General features: G+C 37.4%; 1 protein-coding gene across 2 annotated transcripts in view; it reads right to left on the bottom strand.

The window, feature by feature from the left end:
* DOCK11 (dedicator of cytokinesis 11) overlaps positions 1 to 20,815 on the bottom strand; it is a 177,445-nt gene that overhangs the window by 13,530 nt on the left and 143,100 nt on the right. For both annotated transcript variants that reach the window (XM_012739482.3, XM_012739489.3), the window contains 4 exons: positions 19,809 to 20,024; positions 19,659 to 19,716; positions 11,691 to 11,797; positions 1,959 to 2,081 (listed from right to left, as the gene is read on the bottom strand). In XM_012739482.3, the coding sequence (XP_012594936.2) occupies positions 1,959 to 2,081; positions 11,691 to 11,797; positions 19,659 to 19,716; positions 19,809 to 20,024 (504 nt within the window). The remainder of the gene's footprint in view (positions 1 to 1,958; positions 2,082 to 11,690; positions 11,798 to 19,658; positions 19,717 to 19,808; positions 20,025 to 20,815) is intronic.

The following is a 20,815-nucleotide window of genomic DNA, read 5'->3' as shown; positions in this document are numbered from 1 at the left end:
ATGTGAATTTCACTTCCATAAAAAAAGAGGAACACAAAAGCTTTTTTCTTTAAAATTCTTCCCATATTATCTCCTACAGCTGAGCTCAATTTGAGGGCAATGTTCCTTACTTTGGCTGCTATCTCTGATACTTTTCAGCCCATTTCACAGTGATACACTGAAAAATTATATATCAGTGCCCTGGAAACAATGATTTTATCTCATATAGACTGCTAGAGGATTTATACAGACCATTAACATCCCTATAAAGAAATAGCAGAAGTTCCCCTATAGAAAATATAATTTCCTTTAACATGTAAAGAAGACACATTTTGCTTTCTTTCCCTATTGGTTGGCTGAGTAGCAAAACACTCCCTGGGTTTCTAATAGCCTGATCTTCATCCTAAGAGTTAGAAAATGGGGCCTTTATTTTGAAACTATTACAAAGATTCTTCAAATGTAATGCTTTGCTAGAAGGGGTAATGGCAAATCTCATTTTGCCTCAGGTTATTCTTTGCCAGTTATATGACCTACACTTAATTATTTAACTCTAGTATATTAATATCATCACTTGAACTCCACTATTATTTTTTTAGGCATCCCCCACATACAACAGAAGTATGGCAAAAAGAGGAAGAACTAGAAACTGGGAAGAAAAAGTACATTTGATCAGAGCCAGTTTGAAGCAGAGATTAGAACACTACCTGAATGATATTTAATCTATGTGGTTTCACTCCTAGAGACTTCTTCAACAGTGAAAGACTACCTGCTATATTCAATAATAAATTGCTTTTAAAAATGGCTTGAATCCTAAATCACCCAGGACAATAGTGGTAGAAATTATGATTATGAACTCAGAGGCTTGAATGTAAAAAATTCCTGTTTGGTGCTGGTGGCAACTTCTGTTCATTATATTACTTTTCTTCATTAACTACCCTTTATCAATACTTTATCTGGCAAGCCAAATTGAAAAAAAAATTCTCATAATAAGGCTATTACTAGTATCCACTTACCTCCTTCACTGTCATCTGCCAACACCTATAGTCTCCCCACCAAATTACATAGAATCATATCTTTGAAACATGGAAATTCAATAGCTTTTCTAAGTGATGGTTTAGTGTAAATAATACTGATTATTTTATGCCATGAGAGGAAGAAGGGAGGTTGCCAGATAAAAATATTTTGAGAGCCAGTGGTCTAATTTAAATTTCAATTTATATTTTGGGTCTTTTACCTTTAATTTGATTTGGAAAACATACATGAATATAAGGTAGGATTTTTTTTTTCTGAGACACAGTCTTGCTCTGTCACTGGGGCTAGAGTGCAGTGGCATCATCATAGCTCACTGTAATCTCAAACTTCTGGGCTCAAGCGTTACTCTTGCCTCAACCTTCCAAGTAGCTGGGATTACAGGCATGTGTCACCACACCTGGCTAATTTTTCTATTTTTTGTAGAGATGGGGTCTAGCTCTTGCTCAGGCTGGTCTCCAACTGGCCTCAAAGCAATCCTACCTCCTCAGCCTCCCAGGTGTCAGCCACCATGTCTGGCCCTATAAGGTAGGATTTTTTTTAAGTTTTACTTTATTTTAAATTGACGTATAGTAATTGTACATATTTATGGTGTACAATGTGATGTTTCAATACATGTATACAGTATGTAATAATCAAATCAGAGTAATTAGCAAATTCATCACCTCAAACATTTATCATTTTTTTGTGGTGAGAACATTCAAAAATCTTAGGATTTAACAGCATTTTTGAGGATTATAACTTTTGAACTGGACAAATGTGTCAAAATGATATACTAAGTTAAATATCTATATTCTACAATATTATATAAATGTCATAATATAAATGAACCTTCTATTCTTCAGAGGACACACAGTAGAGTGATGGTAACATAACTTTATTATTGCTTCTCTCAAGGCCAAAGTAAAACATATAAGCCAATGAATGATGAAACTGTTTAAATTGCCTACCTCGAACTCGCGACGTTTCTCATAAATTGGAATGATCAACTTGGAAATCTCAGAAATTACTTCATAACGCTCTGCTTTCCATAAGCCATCCACACATTGTTCTAGCAACTCCAGCAAAACTTCCTGCATTAAGAGAAATGTCCAATCAGGAATTATACAGTTTTGGACAAATAAGTTTTAAACCATTTCAAGTAAATAAAAACAAACAAGATATACTAAATTCAATGAAATGCACAGAAGGAGCATACTTGCATGAATATATTTTCTAAATCAAATATATTTGAATAAAAACATTCTTAAAATATGAAATTTGTTGACAATAAACTATTTATTTTGCTTATTCACATAATGAAGATGTTAACTATACTTGCAAATGGTAACACATTTAGAAGGGGTATATTTAAAAAAGAATATATCATTTGTTCCAAATTGAGGATGCCTGAATGTCTAACAGGGTAAATTCCACTAAGCCTATAAATATCTATATTTTTCTCTTATATTAAAACTATATTTATCTATATTATTAGTCTTAAGAAAATCTGACAACTTTTTCAAGCTGTTGGGTTAGTGATTTAGGTGTTTATTAAAATGATACAATTTTGGTAAAGAATGCTTCCCTTCCTTCTTTTTTTTTTTTTTTATTTCGGCATATTATGGGGGTACAAATTTTAAGGTTTCAATAAATGCCCATTTCCCCCCCTCCCCCCACAAGTCTGAGTCTCCAGCATGACCATCTCCCAGATGGTGCATTCCCTTCCTTCTTGACGGTTCTAAAACTAGTGAGAATAAGATAGCAACTCAAGACAGAGATCTCCAACCCTGCCAAGATAATAATAGCTGCTATAAAACAAACCCTTTTGTGAACAATCATCTTACGTTCTCAACAATGAAATGATAAAACCAATTATTGATGCTATCCCATAAGACTTAACAGTTTTTTCCTATCTTAAAGAGATTTCAGACCTATAAAACTGATTGCTAAAATGGCTCTTCTTGTATGTTCTTTAGACTAGCAGTCTCCAAACTTTTTGAGGCCAGGGACTATTTTCATGGAAGACAATTTTCCAGGGACTGAGGGTGTGTGTGGGGGGGTATGGTTTCAGTATGATTCAAGTGTATTACATTTATTGTGCATTTTATTTCTATTATTATTACATAGTAATATATAATTAAATTATACAACTCACCCTAGGTTGGGGACCCCTGACCCCTGCCTTAGGCAACTGAATTCATCTTCTTCTAGCTCCTTCACTTGTGTTTCCTATTCAGCCAGAGGCAATACCTCATAAAACCCTTAGCTAGAAAACTAAGTGCAGTTTTGACTTTATCCTCTGTCGTGGGTTAAATTATAACCCCCAGAAAGATCAGTTGAAGTCCTAACTCCCAGTACCTCAGACTGTGACCTTATTTGGAAATAGAGCCATTGAAGATATAATCAGTTAAGATGAAGCCATACTGGAGTAGGGTGGGCCTCTAATCCAATATGACTGATGTCCTTATACAAAGACAGAGGCATTACAGGGAAAACATGTGACTACAGAGACAGAGATTGGAGTGACGCAGCTGCAAGCCAACACCAAGAATAAACAGCTACCCCGAGAAGACAAGGAAGGCTTCTACTCAGAGTTTTGGAGAGAGCATGGCCCTGATAAATACTTGATATTAGATTGCTAGATTCTAGAATTGTCAGATGATGGCTTTCTGTTGTTTTAAGCCACTCAATTTGTGATATTTTGTTATGGCACCCTAGTGCTATGGTCTGAATGTTTGTGCCCCCCCCCAAATTCATGTATTAAAATCCTAACTCCCAAGGTTATGACATTATGAGGTGGGGCCTTTGGGAAGTGATTAGGTCATGAGGGCAGGGCCCTCATGGATGAGATTACTGTACTCGAAATAGAAACCCCAGAGAGCTAGCTTACCCCTTCTACCATGTAAGGACACAGTGAGAAAGTGCCATCCATGAACTAGGAAATGAGCCCTCAATAGACACTGAAAATGCTGGCACCTTGATCTTCAACTACCCAGCTTCCAGAACTGTGAGAAATAAATTTCTGTTGTTTATGAGCCAACCAGCGTCTGGTATTTTGTTATAGCAGCCTAGACAGACGATACCTAGGAAATGAATACATGCTTTCTTTACTCATCCTCTAATGAATTCATCACCAAGTCCTGCCAGTTTTACTTCCTGAACATTTCTCAAACCTTATCCTTCCTCTCCATTCCTATGCTCGTTGCTAGGGTTCACTTTACCATTTTTTAAATCCGATCTTCTTTCCTCCAGCCTTGGCACTTTCAAATATATCCTCCACACATCTACCATAGGCTTCTGATTAAAAGGCAAACCTGACCATGTCACTCTCCCCTTCATAAAATCTGGCAATGGCTCCCCATTACTCAGAGAACAAAGGACAAGCTCTCGCATTTGGCAGTCAAGGCTTGTAATGATCTGGCCAATACTTCTATAATCTCATCATTCATCATGCCAAATCTCCTGTACTTTACACTCCAGCAACAGTGAACAACTAGTACGTCCCCTGAAGCACAATGGTGAGCCTTGGTTTTATGCCTTTGCTCATTCTCTGCCCTCTGCTCTTTAATACCTTTTACTTGGTTAATCTTTTTTTTTTTTTTTTTGAGACAAAGTCTCACTTCGTTGCCCAGGCTAGAGTGCCGTGGCGTCAGCCTAGCTCAGAGCAACCTCAAACTCCTGGGCTCAAGCGATCCTACTGCCTCAGCCTCCCGAGTAGCTTGGACTACAAGCATGCACCACCACACCTGGCTAATTTTGTCTCTATATATATTTTGTTGGTCGATTGAGTTCTTTCTATTTATAGTAGAGACGGGGTCTCGCTCTTGCTCAGGCTGGTTTCCAACTCCTGACCTTGAGCGATCCACCTGCCTCCCAGAGTACTAGAATTACAGGCGTGAGCCACCACGCTTGGCTGGTTAATCTTTTTAAAATATGTTAGGTAGGACCTTTTCTAGGATCTTCTCTTGATCAACACAGGGTAGGTAAGACAGTACACATATTTTTTCTGACTCTGCTAATTTTGGGGGTAAATATTTATTATTATACTTGTACATTATCTGCACATTGTCTACATATCTGACTTTTCAAAAAGGTGTGACTCTGAGACTAGGGACAATATTTTATATTGGCTTTTCTAGTAACTAGTATGTGATACTATATAGCATGTGTTCAATAAATGTTGCTACTTGAATAAAGGATCTGTATGTTAACATTTAATAGCCAAATTAAAATTTCCAACAACAATGGAAAGGATGAACTTTGGGGGAATAAAAAATCAGTGACAAACTTAGTAGGGTTTATCCTAAGAATGTAAAATTGTTTTACAATTAGAAAAATCAATGTAATATAATACCGTATAAACCAAATAAAAGAGAAAAATTATATCTCCATCAATAGATGCAGAAAAAGTCATTTAAAAAACTCAATACCCATTCATGATATTAAAACACAGCTCAGGAAACAAAGAATAGAAGAGATCTTCCTCAATCTGATAAAGGGCATCTACTAAAAACTTAATGGCAGAATACTTTTTTCCTAGGATCGGGAACAAGTCAAGAATGTCTGCTCTTACCACTTCTATTCAACATTATGCTGGAGGTCCTAGCCAGCAATAAGGCACGAAAAAGAGAAAAGGCATACAGATTGGAAAAGATAAAACTGTCCTGTTCAGATGGCATGATTGTATATGTTGAAAATCCCAAGGAATATACAAACTACTAAAATAAGCAGATTTAGCAAGGTTGCAGGATAAAAGGTCAACATACAAAATCAATTATATTTCTCTATAGGCAACAACTTATTGAAAAATAGAATAGAAAAGCAAACTATTATTATTTACAATAGCATCAAAACATCATCTATCTATCAATAAATCTAACCAAAGACTTCTAGCCTGAAAACTACAAAATATTGCTGGAAGAAATTAAAGATGACCTAAATAAATGTTCATTGACTGAAAGGCTCAATATTATTAAGCTCTCCATTCTCTATGTAATGACATATAAATTTAACAAAATCCCTAAAAACCTTCCAATAGGTAATTTTGAGGAAATTGAAAAGATGATTCTGAAGATTATATGGAAATTCAAAGAATGTAGAAGAGCCAAAACACTTTGAAAAAGAATGAAGCTGGAAGGCTAACACTACCTGAACCTTGACCTCTATCTCATTCCATTCTCAAAATAAATTTTAGATAAATTATAGACCTAAACAAAACTCAGAAACAAAGTTTCTAAAAGAAAACGTAGGACAATACCATCAAAACATCACGACCTTGAGGTAGGCAAAGAATTCTTAGACCAGATACAAAAAGAACAAACCATTATAAAATGATAAATTGGACTTCATCAAAAAGAAAACTTTCTGCTCAATCAAAAACTCAATTAATAAAGTTAATGGAAAAGCCAAAGACTGGGAAATAAATGTGCAGCACATATATCTGACAAAGAATTTATATCCAGAATATAGAACGAACTCCCACAAATCAAGAATAAAGAAGCAAACAATGCAATTGTTGAGATAAAATTATTAAAACATTTCACAAAAGAAAAATATGAGGCCAAGGAGCACATGAAAAAGTGCCAAACATAATTAGCCATTAGGGAAATGCAAATAAAAGCCACAATAAAACACTAATTCATGCCTAATAGAATGGCTAAAATAAAAAAAGAGATTAACAACATCAGAGGATGCAGAGCAACTAGAACAAGGTCTTATCCATTGCTGGTGGGAGTATAAAATGGTGTGACTACTTTGAGAAATTCTTTGGCAATTTTATATAAAGTTAAATACACATCTTTCCTAAGATCCAGAAATTCCACTCCTAGGTATTTACTCAAGAGAAAGAAAGCATATGTAAACAAGTCATAGATAAGAATGTTTAAAGCAGCCTTATTCATATCAGCCTCAAAATGGAAACAATACAAAATTCGTCAACAGGAGAATGGATTTGAAATGTGTATATCAACAATATAGATGAATTGCAAAAACATTAGATTATGCAAAAGAAGCTAGAAACAAAAGAGTATATACTGAATGACTCCATTTTTATGACACCAAAACTAATGTATGTTGATAGAAATCAGATGGTAGGGGCAGGGAACCTGCTTGGAAATGGGCACAGGGAACTTTTTCTGCAGGAATAGACATGTTCTGTTTCTTGTTTCTGGAGTGGCAGTATACGTGGGTGCATACAAGTGTCAAAATTCATCAAACTGTTCACTTAAGATGGATGCATTTCATCGTACATTAATTATATCTTTTAAAACTGTTGCATATGACTCAAGGGACATCATTTTAAAAAAGAAAAAACTTGCAAATCAAGTAAAAAATACATTTTTAGAAACAAATTGGATTTCATTATTATTGGTTTAACTTGTGTATTTAAATACAAATACTAAAAGGATTTGTATTTTTCATTTCAATATAATTCCTAAATCAGTGTCCGTTTTTTTCTTTTCCATTAGCTAGGGCAGTAGTTCCCAACCTTTTTGGCACCAGGGACCATTTTCATGGAACACAATTTTTAGATGGACCAGGGAGCAAGGGGATGGTTTTGGCATGATTCAAGCATATTACATTTATTGTGCACTTTATTTCTATTATTATTACATTGTAATATAAAATGAAATAATATGTATGTTTTTATTTGCATTTCCCTAATGACTAATTATGTTTAGCACTCTTTCATGTGCTCCTTTCAACTCACCATAGGTTGGGGACCCCTGAGCTAGGGCATGAGGAAGAAGCCTTACTACATAAACTGAAATACAAAACTGCACTAGGTAGAATGTGATTCTATCTATAAACATAAAAGTACATATAAATTACTATTACTACTGTAGAACGCAAAAAAATTCCAACAAACGTGTTTACACAGAAAACTGATTTCAGTTCTTAACTAGTATGAAGAGTTACTGCTCTCCTTGAGAGTATAAAAAAGGGTCAGGCTCAAGGCCATTTCTATGAATAAGTTAAAGCAGCTGTTTGGAAGGTAAAGACACAAGTTCAGGCTGGGTGTGGTGGCTCACACCTGTAATCCTAGCACTCTGGGAGGCCGAGGCGGGCGGATTGCTCGAGGTCAGGAGTTCGAAACCAGCCTGAGCGAGACCCCATCTCTACCAAAAATAGAAAGAAACTAATTGACCAACTAAAAACATATATACAAAAAATTAGCCGGGCATGGTGGCTCATGCCTGTAGTCCCAGCTACTCAGGAGGCTGAGGCAGGAGGATTGCTTGAGCCCAGGAGATTGAAGTTGCTGTGAGCTAGGCTGATGCCATAGCACTCACTATAGCCTGGGCAACAAAGTGAGACTCTGTCTCAAAAAAAAAAAAAAAAAAAAAAAAAAAAAGATACAAGTTCAGTTGTGCTGAACCATTTATCTCTCATGAAATCCTCTGAATCTGTGCAATCAGCCTGTAAAAACTGGAGGTCTCTGGGAAATCATTTGAGTCTAACTAAGATCCAGAAATGTGCATTAACTTCACCAAGTCTTCACAGTCAAGGATTGTGCTGGAATTTAAATTCCAGTACCTTGATTCTGTGTTTTGATTAATTCAGCAAACATATCTACTCGTTGAGGTCTGCAGGTAAAAAGCATACCAACTTGCCATTAAGAAACCTCACTGCCAAGTAGGTCAATGAAAAACTTGACATTTATGTAGTATTTAATGACTTATAAAAGAGCTTTCACATAACATATATTGTGAAGTGACCAGGGTATTATTATTATTATACACATATATTTTTTTGAGACAGAGTCTCACTCTGTTGCCTGAGCTAGAGGGCCGTGGTGTCAGCCTAGCTCACAGCAACCTCAAACTCCTGGGCTCAAGCGATCCTTCTGCCTCAGCCTCCCGAGTAGCTGGGACTACAAGCATGTGCCACCATGCCCAGCTAATTTTTTCTATATATTTTTAGCTGTCCAATTAAATTCTTTCTATTTTTTTTTTAGTAGAGATGGGGTCTTGCTCTTGCTCAGGCTGGTCTCGAACTCCTGAGCTCAAACGATCCACCTGCCTCGGCCTCCCAGAGGCGTGAGCCACCGTGCCCGGCCAGGATAGTATTATTATTGTCCTTACTTTACTGATGAGGAGACAGACCCATGTAGAAATAGTAGATAAAGTTTATAGGCTTATTGTTTTAGCTAAATGAACTAGAGCTAACTTGAGATTTGCTTCTATTTACAAACACTGTACACATATATATATACTGAGCTATACTCTTAAATTTCTATGCTTAATATATGTTACTCTTCAGTATTAAAGACTTACAAAATTTGAAATGTAATCCTTAACTGAAATAACTGGCATACCTACCCACTATTACTTGGTAGACTATTATTTTATTTGTGCCATCTGTGGTCACTAAGAGATGAATATAGCCCTTTGGTTTCATGTTGATATTAAGTTAAAAATATGTATCAGTGTCTGTGGTACCAAATCAAGAAGGAATGGCATGGTGTCTTTCTTTTTTTTTTTAAGAGACAGAGTGTGTGTGTGGGGGGGTGTCAGAGTGTCTTACTATGTTGCCCAGGCTGGATTCAAACTCCTGGACTCAAGTAATCTTCCCACATCAGCCTCCCAAGAAGCTGGGACTACAGGCATGTGTGACTGTGCCCGGCTCTTGGTCTCTATTGATTTAAAGCCTTAGTTTGTTTTGAATATTTGCATGGGTGCAGGGCACACATTTTGCAGTAATATACTTGAGTGAGTGAACCTCATACAGAAACCCTCTGCTATCTCTTCCTTATTCCTCAAATCTTGTAATACAATCTAAGAAATAAAACTGCCTGCTCTTCATTAAAAAAATCAATTCACAAAGTACTTATAAAGTATGTCACTGTAACATTAACCTGATTGCTTCTTATGTTTCTTTTGTTTGTTTGTTTTTGAGACAGGGTCTTACTCTGTCTCCTGGGCTAGAGTATGGTGGTGTCATCATAGCTTACTTCAACCTCAAACACCTGGGCTTGAGCAATCCAGCCTCAGCCTCCCGAGTAGCTGGAACCAGAAGCATGTGCCACCATGCCTAGCTAAATTTTTCTATTTTTTGTAGATATGGGGTCTTGCTCTTGCTCAGGCTTGTCTTGAACTCCTGGGAGCGATCCTCCCACCTTGGCCTCTCAAAGTGCTAGAATTACAGGCATGAGCCACCATGCCCAGCCTGCTTGTGTTTCTTAATACAACTTTCTAGAAAATGTAATTTTATGGGAATGTAACCCCTTTAATCTCTCTGCTTCTGTGTGTTTCTTTTTTCCATGTTCCCACTCTTTAATTATGAACTTTTTCCCATGGTTCAGTCCTTGGTTCTCTAGTCTTCCCTTGCTATATTAAGTCCTATACCAAGCCTGCTTTGGTTCTCACAAGGATATGACTTCCAGATGTGTATTTCAAACACTCATCCCTTTCCTTCGATTCAGTACTGCATTTCCAATGGCCTGTTATTTCCAGTTTGATAACCTTTCACTTCAAAATCAACTGACATCTAAAATGAAATTCATAATTTTCTCTGCAAAACCATCTATCATTTCTCCTTAACATCCAAACCCGAAATCTTGGTGCTATCTTTGACTCTTCCCCTCGCACAGCCAGAAAGTCTTCCCCTCCTTTCCTCAGTGTTTCCTAAATCTGTCACTATCCTGGCTTATGCCCTAATTGCCTCACATCTAGATAATTATGACAGCCCTTTCTCTAGCCTCTGCCTCCGGCTCTATCATCTACCTCTAATCCATCTCTCCACAGTATCACCAAATTAACCTTCCCTCTCCTTGCTTTCATCTGGTCATCATCCTGCTCAAAAACCTTTGATAGCAATTCAACATTCTACTGAATAAAGCCCATACATTCTAAGTTTCTCAAAATTTGGCCTCAACTACTACTTTTCTCTATGTGAACCCACTGGTTTAACCAAAAGGATCCACTCACTGTGCCTCAAACATGCCTTATAGTGTCCTACCTCTTAGCCTTGGTTCCCTGCTTGTCTCCTTCTATGTTAGAATGCCTTCAGAGTGCTCTTGTTTTTCAAAGCCCCCTCTAATCATACCTCCTCTGTTCTATCTCAGCTCAAAGGTATCTCTTTTACCTTTGACTTTGCATGGCACAAATTATCTACATTATTCAAATACTATTCAAAAGTCTTGGTTATTTTTTTTTCCCGTTTCATGCAGGTGTATTATCTCTTCAGGTGGACCTTGGAGGTCAGGGACCAGCCATATCTAATTATTTTATAGCTCTTAGATCACCAAATCCTGAGCCTTGCTCCTAAGTCAGTGCTTAATTCTTTGTTGGCTGATTGACAGTGGAAGTTATTTTCTATCCATCTTAAGTTCAGAGTAGAAATTTTCCATTTTTAAATACTTTTATGCATACTCCGCTTAGCAGAAGTAAAAGACAATGTTAACTCTTATTTTTTTTTAATGAAGATTTTTCAAAGTATATTGACTGAGATCTGGTTACTGAGATGGTGATTTGAGGATCGTAAATGTTGCATTTCTAAAGCTAAATGATGGGAATGGTTCCAGAGATAGGGCTGTACATTCTAAACAAGGATATCTTTACCCTGGGCAGTTTTAATACTCGAAGTTCATTTATCCTTAATTACCTTCAAAATTAAGTTAGCTGTAATAACTTTTTCATATAAGTAAATTTTAAGAAGTGAAATTTATATAACTGGCAACACAGGCTCTAGAATCTTACTTCACTATAATGGACATCCATCATCCCAGCATCTTCTTTCATTGCTCCTTCTTCTTCTACATTGGGAGTAATTTTCTTGAAGGCTGAACATCCATTAGGGAATAATTCTGTGTGAATAAAAAACAGTGGGGTAAATTTATAAAAAAGTGTTTGATAAATAACAGTGAGCCTTATAGGAATTGGAGATTTTTAAATAAATAGATATTTTTATAAGGATCAAAGTCCTAAGTACAATTTTCTGTTACAAGAAAGAATTTTACAAATTATTTCCATCTACTATATATTCTATCGACCTTTTTCCCAAAAGGTGAGCTTAAGTCACTTACGATAAAGTTTCATTCTTTGACTATGCATTACCTTCAATGGTTAGTATAGATGTTCCCCTAGTGTAATCTAAATAAACATTTTTAGTTAAAACTTTAATCCTAAGTACATTTGTGATCCATCATGTAAACAAGAGGGCAGGTACTTTTCAGGTAACCAATGAATGCTCTTTAGTGGTTAACATCTAATGCCTAATTGCACCTAGAATTGGGAAAGGAAGTGAGTCAATGGAGGAGGCGTAAGCCTAGGATTTGTAAGAGAGGCAAGAAATAAACAGATGGCAGATAAAACATCCTTGGAGAAAAACAGAATGGGCACTGGAAAGAACCATAGCTTCTGGAGTTAGATAGACCCAACTCTATCACTCACTGTGTGATTTTGGACATGTTTATCTTCCTGGGACTGCAACAAGTTTTATCTTCTGTAAAACAGGGATACTTTATGAGAATTAAATGAAATGTAAAGTGTTTAGAACAGAGCCTGGCATATAAGAAGTATCCAATGAATTATTATTACCAAACAAGCTTACCAATAAACAAACTAGCTTTCCCAAGATAGAATGAAATACTTGCTGCCAGATGGACCCCTAGGAAATAGGAAGTGAACTCAAGCTGAGAACAGCTGCTGTAGGATTGTGGACCAAATTGTTACTGGCAAGCAAGAGTCTAGGTATAGAGGCTACATAATTGATCTAGAGATTGTGAAACATGTTCAAACATTCCTCCTGTGGCTACCTTTACCCTTATCTAAGTGGGCTGTAATTTTAGAATTCAAGGAAAATTCAGCTTCCTTAACAAAAGAATCTGTTAGCCAGTGAGAAAGTTTCCTTCTGATAGTGGCTGGTCACAAAGGGAACAAATAGCAATTGTAATCTATTGTCCATAACCTCTCTAATAGTGATGCTTAGAGATAATGACCTTTACTCACAACTAAGTATCTGGTACTCTTCCTGGGGTTAGAGGTTGGGGAAGGAAGAAGGGAGATTTAAGAAAGCCGGATCTCATGTTCAAGAGATTTCTCAGAATTCTGGTGGAAAAAAGGTCACGTGTCAGGGCTTGGATTTTGCCAACTCTTCTTGTCTAAATGAAAGATAATTAGACCTACATTTTCTGGGTAAGATGCCTGATAGAACATGAGTTATCAAATAGGCATTGCACTTTCATGAGAGAGAGATGAAAGTCTGGTAGGGAAAGATGGGGTTATTCTGAAGTACTTTTTTAAGATGGGAGAAATACAAGGGAGTAGTCAGAGGGTTTCCATTAAGGAAGAAAGAGAAGCAGAAATGAAAGTGATATTTACTTTGACTTGCCAAATTTTAGGGCCATTTTTGTTCAAAGAAATTAGATAATAAAAGGCAATGAAGATAGAACATGTTTCATGTTTGAAGATAAGCATGTCTAAAATGGTCTGTTACAGACCTTTAGAGTATCAGACCACAAAAAGATAAGGAGCTTGTACCAGAATGCAAATCAATTCCTCATTTCCTTGTTTAATAAAGTCTATCTATTAAAACAAAGTCAGCTGACATAAACATTCGAGTGCAGATGTCTTTACTAAAAATGACTTTTGTTCCTTTGGGTAGATGCGTAAGTGCTATTGCTGGATCAAATGGTAGTTCTACCTGTAGCTCTTTGGAGGCCCTATCTCTACAAGAAAAAAATACCAAAAAATACAAAAATTAGCTGAGCATAGCAGCACATGCCTGTGGTCTCAGCTACTTGGGACACTGAGGCCAGAGAATCACTTGAGCCCAGGACTTTGAGGTTGCAGTGCACTATAATGACACCAATGCACTCTAGTCCCAGTGACAGAGAAAATCCCTGTCTTAAAAAAAAAAATCCTAAAGTGGGTTTTAACATCTTTGTTCCTGAGATAAAACATAATTTTCCCTACTTCTACTTAAGATACACAGAAGAAGACTTTCTCCCAAGATGCATTGGAGGTATCCAATGTTTACGGCAGCACAATTCACTATAGCAAGGATGTGGAAACAACCCAAGTGCCCGTCAGTCCATGACTGTATTAATAAAATATGGTGTATGTATACAATGGAATATTACTCAATTATAAGACACGATGGTGATCTAGCACCTCTTATATTCTCCTGGATAGAGCGCTCCGAGTGAGGTATCACAGCATGGAAGAATAAGCACCACATGTACTCTCCATCAAACTGACACTGACTGATCAACAATAAGGTGCTCACACAGTAGTAATATTCTTTGCGAGTGGGGGGTTTGGGGTGGGTAAACTCACAACTAATGGACGTGGTGAGCGTTGTAGGGGTGGACATCTCAAATCATGATTGGGATGTGGCAAAGTCATAACATGCAACCAAAATGTTTGTACCCCCATAATTTACTGAAATAAATTTTAAAAAAAGCTGAACTAAACAAAGTATTTAGTGACATGGCTGATTTACATTCAGGACAATAGTCCTCATCTTGCTGTAAACAAGTAACAAACTGTTCTCCGACTAGCAGCTGGTCTGTGGGACACTCTGTGTAGTAGCACATTAGAATAACTTGTTGAAATTTAGAAGAAAACATCCCACTTGATCACATGTATGAAGTCAAAAGCTAGGCAGTAAAAAGGAAGCAGGTCCAAGACTTGAGTGAAGAGATAAAGAATATAGTTTTTATCAAAGAAGAGGGTCAATCTCTAAAGGACTTGGGTAGTGAGGTCTATGACTAGGGAAAAAAAATCCTGTCTGTTCAGAGGAATTATTACTTTAAGTTAATTATTCCCAAATGTAGGGTTTTTCTGGAATGCTGTGATTTAGGGGAGGACAAAGAAAGGCATACTCCTATGCCTGAGATGAGATAAGGCTAAAAGCATCTTGGGAGAAAGTCTTCTTCTGTGTATCTTAAGTAGAAGTAGGGAAAATTATGTTTTGTTTTGTTTTGTTTTTTTTTTTTGAGACAGAGTCTCGCTTTCTTGCCTAGGCTAGTGTGAGTGCCGTGGCGTCAGCCTAGCTCACAGCAACCTCAAACTCCTGGGCTCAAGCAATCCTGCTGCCTCAGCCTCCCGAGTTGCTGGGACTACAGGCACGAGCCACCATGCCCGGCTAATTTTATATATATATATATATTAGTTGGCCAATTGATTTCTTTCTATTTTTATAGTAGAGACGGGGTCTCGCTCAGGCTGGTTTTGAACTCCTGACCTTGAGCAATCCGCCCGCCTCAGCCTCCCAGAGTGCTAGGATTACAAGCGTGAGCCACCGCGCCCGGCCTGTTGTTTTTTTTTTTTTTTTTTTTTGAGACAGAGTCTCACTCTGTTGCCCCGGCTAGAGTGAGTGCCATGGCATCAGCCTAGCTCACAGCAACCTCAAACTCCTGGGCTCAAGCAATCCTCCTGCCTCAGCCTCCCGAGTAGCTGGGACTACAGGCATGTGCTACCATGCCCGGCTAATTTTTTCTGTATGTATTACTTGGCCAATTAATTTCTTCCTATTTATAGTAGAGACGGGGTCTCGCTCATGCTCAGGCTGGTTTCGAACTCCTGACCTCGAGCAATCCGCCCGCCTCGGCCTCCCAGAGTGCTAGGATTACAGGCGTGAGCCACCGCGCCCGGCCGAAAATTATGTTTTATCTCAGGAACACAGATGTTAAAACCCACCTTCGGAGTTTTTTTTTTTTTAATTATTTTTTTTATTTTGGTATATTATGGGGGTACAGATTTTAAGGTTTCAATAAATGCCCATTTCCCCCCCTCCCCCTTTTTTTTTTTTTTTTTTTTTTTTTTTAGACAGGGATTTTCTCTGTCACTGGGACTAGAATGCATTGGTGTCATTATAGTGCACTACAACCTCAAACTCCTGGGCTCAAGTGATCCTCTGGCCTCAGTGTCCCAAGTAGCTGGGACCACAGGCATGTGCTACTATGCTCGGCTAATTTTTGTATTTTTTGGTATTTTTTTCTTGTAGAGATAGGGCCTCGCAACATTGCTCAGACTGGTCTCAAACTCCTGGCCTCAAGTGATCCTCCCACCTCAACCTCCCAAAGTGCTACCACTTTTGGAATTTATTGTCCACATCATCTAATGTAAAGACCACTATTGTGGCTTTTCAGCTTCTGAGTCCAATATTCTCGTGTTATCTTAATTCATATGCCTGATGATACCTAGGGAAGAGATATATCCCTCCCCGTTTTTGCTTATCAATACCCATCAATATCCAATGATATCAGGACCCTTTTGTTAGTTCTAGAAAAATTTTTCAGATGAAACACGTTGCTGAATTTGGAATTGGCCAGAGTATACATCCCAACAGAAGGAGGCATCTGTGTAAGGGATCTCATGTAGACCTATGCCTCCTTGTATAAGGGGGTTCTAGAAAGTCTGCCATCAGTCTCTCTGGTATTTGACCTGGATTCTTGACCTTGCCCTTCATAGCTGTAGCTTTTATATTCCTGACTGCTGTCCTAAGGAAAGCAAGATGGAAACTGTCAAGATAGAGACCATGACCTTGAATACAAGTTACCCCATGAAAAAAGTGGGGAGAGGTTGGAAGGATGGAACAACAGTCCAACTCTTGATAAAATATGACTGCTAGTCAGAAGAAGGATAAGAGGTTAAGAGTCCTGAGGAGAGGGCAAAAAGGGAAAAGGCTGTGGCTGGGGGGAAAAAAAACAGAAGAATAAAAAAGCTTTGTGGAACTTAAGCTATCAGATCCTGGGTACAAAGACTTGGGAAACAGAGCCACATTACCCTAAAAGAAATGAAAAAAAAAAAAAAAAGACTCTATGGGAAAGGGAATTCCTTTTTCTGGGTTGAAGGAGGAACCCTCCAAGCCTTGAAGCTTTGCTGAACCTAGGATGCTATTTGGTGGTAGAAGAATGCAGAGACTTGACTCATATTCCCTGGAGAAAACAGTTGAACCCTCTCTCAGGAAAAGAAAAAAGAGAGAGAAGTACATATAAATCTAGCCTCCAGAGAATATAATCTAGAAATTTTGAGGTTTTCAACAAAATCATAAGGAAATTTTGACTTGTTTTTTATATTTGGGGGGATAAGAAGAATAACTAAACTAAGTATCATCACTTCAAGGTGACTTCGGTAAAGGGAAGAGCATGATAGTCCTTACGGTCTCTCTGGTAGAGTGAGCAAGAGCTTTGTCAGGCTGCCTGGAAGAAGTCTGGGGGGAGGGGCAGGGAGAACTACATACCTCCTTCCCTTTTCCCTGTCAGTTCAGTGCCTGAGACAATGAAGAAAAGGATCTGGAAATGGTCCCTCACTGGTATTGTATAGGGCCCCAAGCCCTTGCCTGCTTAGGCAACTATCCAATAAGATAATTTTTTTTCCTTAACAACTGTAAACAGTATAACATCTGCTTCCAATGCGTTAACTGCTAAGTAGTAATTTATTCCAATTTTTTTTTTCAATTTTTATAATGGACTTCAAGAGAAATGGCTTAGGAATTTGAGAAAACAGAAAATTTGAACAGGAATTTGAGAAAAAATTTTTGGCAATGGATATGTGCCAGGGATTAAAAATCATAAATGGGTTTGTGTCAGGGATTTAAAACTCTCCTTCTCTTTTGTGTTCATTATATTAATAGAAAACAGAGTTCTACAGCTGACCAATTATCTTTGTTAAATAAGTTGGTCTTAAGTGTAAGTTCAACTTTTTTTTTTCAGTTCTGTACTCAAATGTATTTTTATCTATTCTGCAAATATCCAGGTTTTTAGACTTCAAAAAAGTCCACTAATACTGGTGGATTGTGGTATTCTCAAACTGGATGGCAGGTTAACAGATTAAGTTTATAATTTATATTTTAAATTAGTAGTTGATCTTGATATAACCATTATAGTTTAATCAGCTAATTAACAAAAAAGGTGTTTTGGATCATATGAATCATTGAAGCTAAGGGAGGGAAACCCTGAGAATTTTAGAATAAGGTTTTCAAATTTAAGCAAGTAGAATTTTCCAGGTTTAAAAATAGATGATACCTATGAATGAATATGTAAACTTCTCTTAATTTAAGCATTATTTTTTGTTTAAAATTCAAAACAATATTTTCTCCTCAGCAAAGTGCTCTTTGATTTCTATGAAGAATAAATTCTAGAAAACCTTGAGGGTATTATGAAATACTTAAATGACTAGTTAGAAACATTATTTCTACTTGTTGAAACACATCACAGTTTGGTGTTTAGGCTTGCTGCTTCATGCTAATGTCCAAAAAAACATAGCAAGAAGTTTAATTTCTACAACTTAAGGATAATGAAGATACATAATTCTTGATTTTTGCTTAGTTTTAAGTTCTTTGTACTTGTGAAAACACGCCCCCCCACCCAAATTCTAGGGAAATAGTTTTAATATATTTAACTATTTTCAAAATCTAAAGGGTTATGCAGTTTTATACTTAGTGGACATAAAACTCTTATTTCAGATTTCTACTAATTAGAAAGATGAGATAATATTAATCTAATTTCTCTGAACACATACCTAAAATCATATTTAATACTGTATTTAAGATTCTCATATTTGTCAGTTTATTAGGAATTACAGGTGTACAATTTCAATATTTATTTATATTGTGATTCTATGGGCATACCAGTGATTTAAAAAAAAAAAAAACCAAACTCAAATGGGGCCTTATTTTGATAACTAATCTCCTTTTTCCATTTCAAAACCACAGATGTACAAAAAGAAAACTAAAGTATACCAAGTTCAAACAAATGGATTGTTAAAAACAATTTCAGTATCAAAGTATTCATTTAAAATATAAGCAAAATTAATCTACATTTTAATTGTGATATTATATTTTCCGAAAAGATTCTCCACATGGGTGTTATATGACATAATTGAGGACTGAGCCATAGATGTAAAATGAAAGGTACACAGTTAACTGTAGGAATTCTGGAATTAAGAAACAAAACAAAACATGGTTGTGTTCCCATAGCCAAAGCCAGAGTGATCTGACTCCCGTAAGTTGGTTTCACTTTGTCCTATTATTACTCGTTCAACAGCCTTATAGGAAGTAGCCTGGACATTGTGATAGACAGTGGGAGATTCCTTGATTGCAATCTTTACTGCCAATCAATTTGTAAACCTAACTCAACTGTTTTCCTATTTGAGTAGGTACAGCAGTCAATAACACTGTTTTTGGAAAGGGAAGCTTTCAGGCAGATTCCCTAATTAGGAATCTTGAATTAGGAATACAGAGCTGCTGGCTCCTGACACCCTTCGAGGGCATGACTCCTTTTAAAACCCAGGTATCAGTGTCCTAAAGTGGCCGGAGAGACATAGTATGTGGGCAGTTGGTGGTGAAGCTGACGCACATGAGGGAAAAATAAGTGATCTGTATTATCCTGAGCTTCTCATGAGCCCTGAGAAGAATTTAATTGTGGCAATCTTCCAGGGAGAGACAGTCTTGGAAAATAAACATTGGGCATCAGGCCTAGCCCTGTACTATTTAATTTATTCTTGTAGCCTCTAATGAAAGCAGAAGGCAAAATGAACAATCCAGTCTTTTTTATACATACACATGACAACTTCTGTTTAACACTGAGTGAGATTGAAGGTGAACATATTTTTCAGAGCTCAATTATATCACATTCACAGTTACAAGCTACAAAGATAAAAACTCTTGTGCTGAGTGGAATCCACCACCCCCAATCTCTAAGAATAGAAATATCTTACTTTTTCGATGAAGAAACTCTGCAACCAGAGCTGCTACGTGGACATAACACATGGCAGCCTAAAAAGAGATGACAAGGAAAGAATTCTCAGAATGTGCCCAAGAGGTTTTGAAAGGTTTTGGTTAGAACAAAGTAGGTCTTAAGTACTCACCTCTGAAAAATCTCCATTTTTAATATGAATCTTGGCCATGCTATCTAGCCAGGTTTTCCTGAGCTCGGGGGTGCTTGCATAGGACTTTGCTAAACTATACTGGAGGTCAATTAGCATCTCAGGGTCTTTCTCATGCTCCTTCATTTGGGCAGTGGCCATAAGAACAGTACGGATTCTCTTGGTCAAGTCTTTGACTTCTGTGGGAAAAGCAGTTGCCTAATTTCAAAACAAACAAAAGACATGTTCAACAATAATATTGGAGTGCTCTAAAGCTTGGCATCCAATCATGACAACATAATAATGATTTTTACTTCTTATTATAATTCTTGGTATTGCATGTAGCATGTCTAGCATCTTAAATGAGTTATTTAAAAATGTGTAACTATCCCAGGCTTCAAGGGCTCTAACCTTGGTGCGGTATAATCACAGTACATAGAAGCATGACCTTTGGAACCAGGCTACCTGGCTTTGAGCCCCAGATCTTCCATTGTAAATTCCATAGACATGGGAGTGATCCATGTTTGCCATTTACTTATAACACTAACTAAAAATTGACAGCTACTATGTATCAGGCACTGGTCTTGGTGCTTTGCATGTTTCAATTTTTATAATAACCCTCTAAGACTCAGGGGTCCTCAAACTTTTTAAATAGGGGGCCAGTTCACTGTCTCTCAGACTGTCGGAGGGCCATTCGAGAGTGCGGCGCACATTCCACACATGCGCACTGTGGGCCTGGGACGAGTTGGCTGCTAAGCAGAACAGGCAGCAGTGGCAAAAACACCCGGCGGGCCAGATAAACGTCCTCGGTGGGTTGCATGTGGACCAAGGGCCGTAGTTTGAGGACCCCTGCCTAAATTAAGAACTATTGTAAGTCATCTTAACCAGTGTGAAAACTAAGGCATAGAGCAATTAAGTAGCTTGGCCAAAGTCTCCCAACTGGTAAGTAGAAGCAGGATTTACATACAGGCAGTCTGGCTCAGTGCTGGTGCTCTCAGCCCCTCTTCCAT

This window comes from Microcebus murinus, chromosome X (assembly GCF_040939455.1).
Source record: "Microcebus murinus isolate Inina chromosome X, M.murinus_Inina_mat1.0, whole genome shotgun sequence".
NCBI classification, from domain to species: Eukaryota; Metazoa; Chordata; class Mammalia; order Primates; family Cheirogaleidae; genus Microcebus; species Microcebus murinus.
Note: the sequence above shows the minus strand (reverse complement) of the source record. Positions and strands in the feature narration are given on the sequence as shown.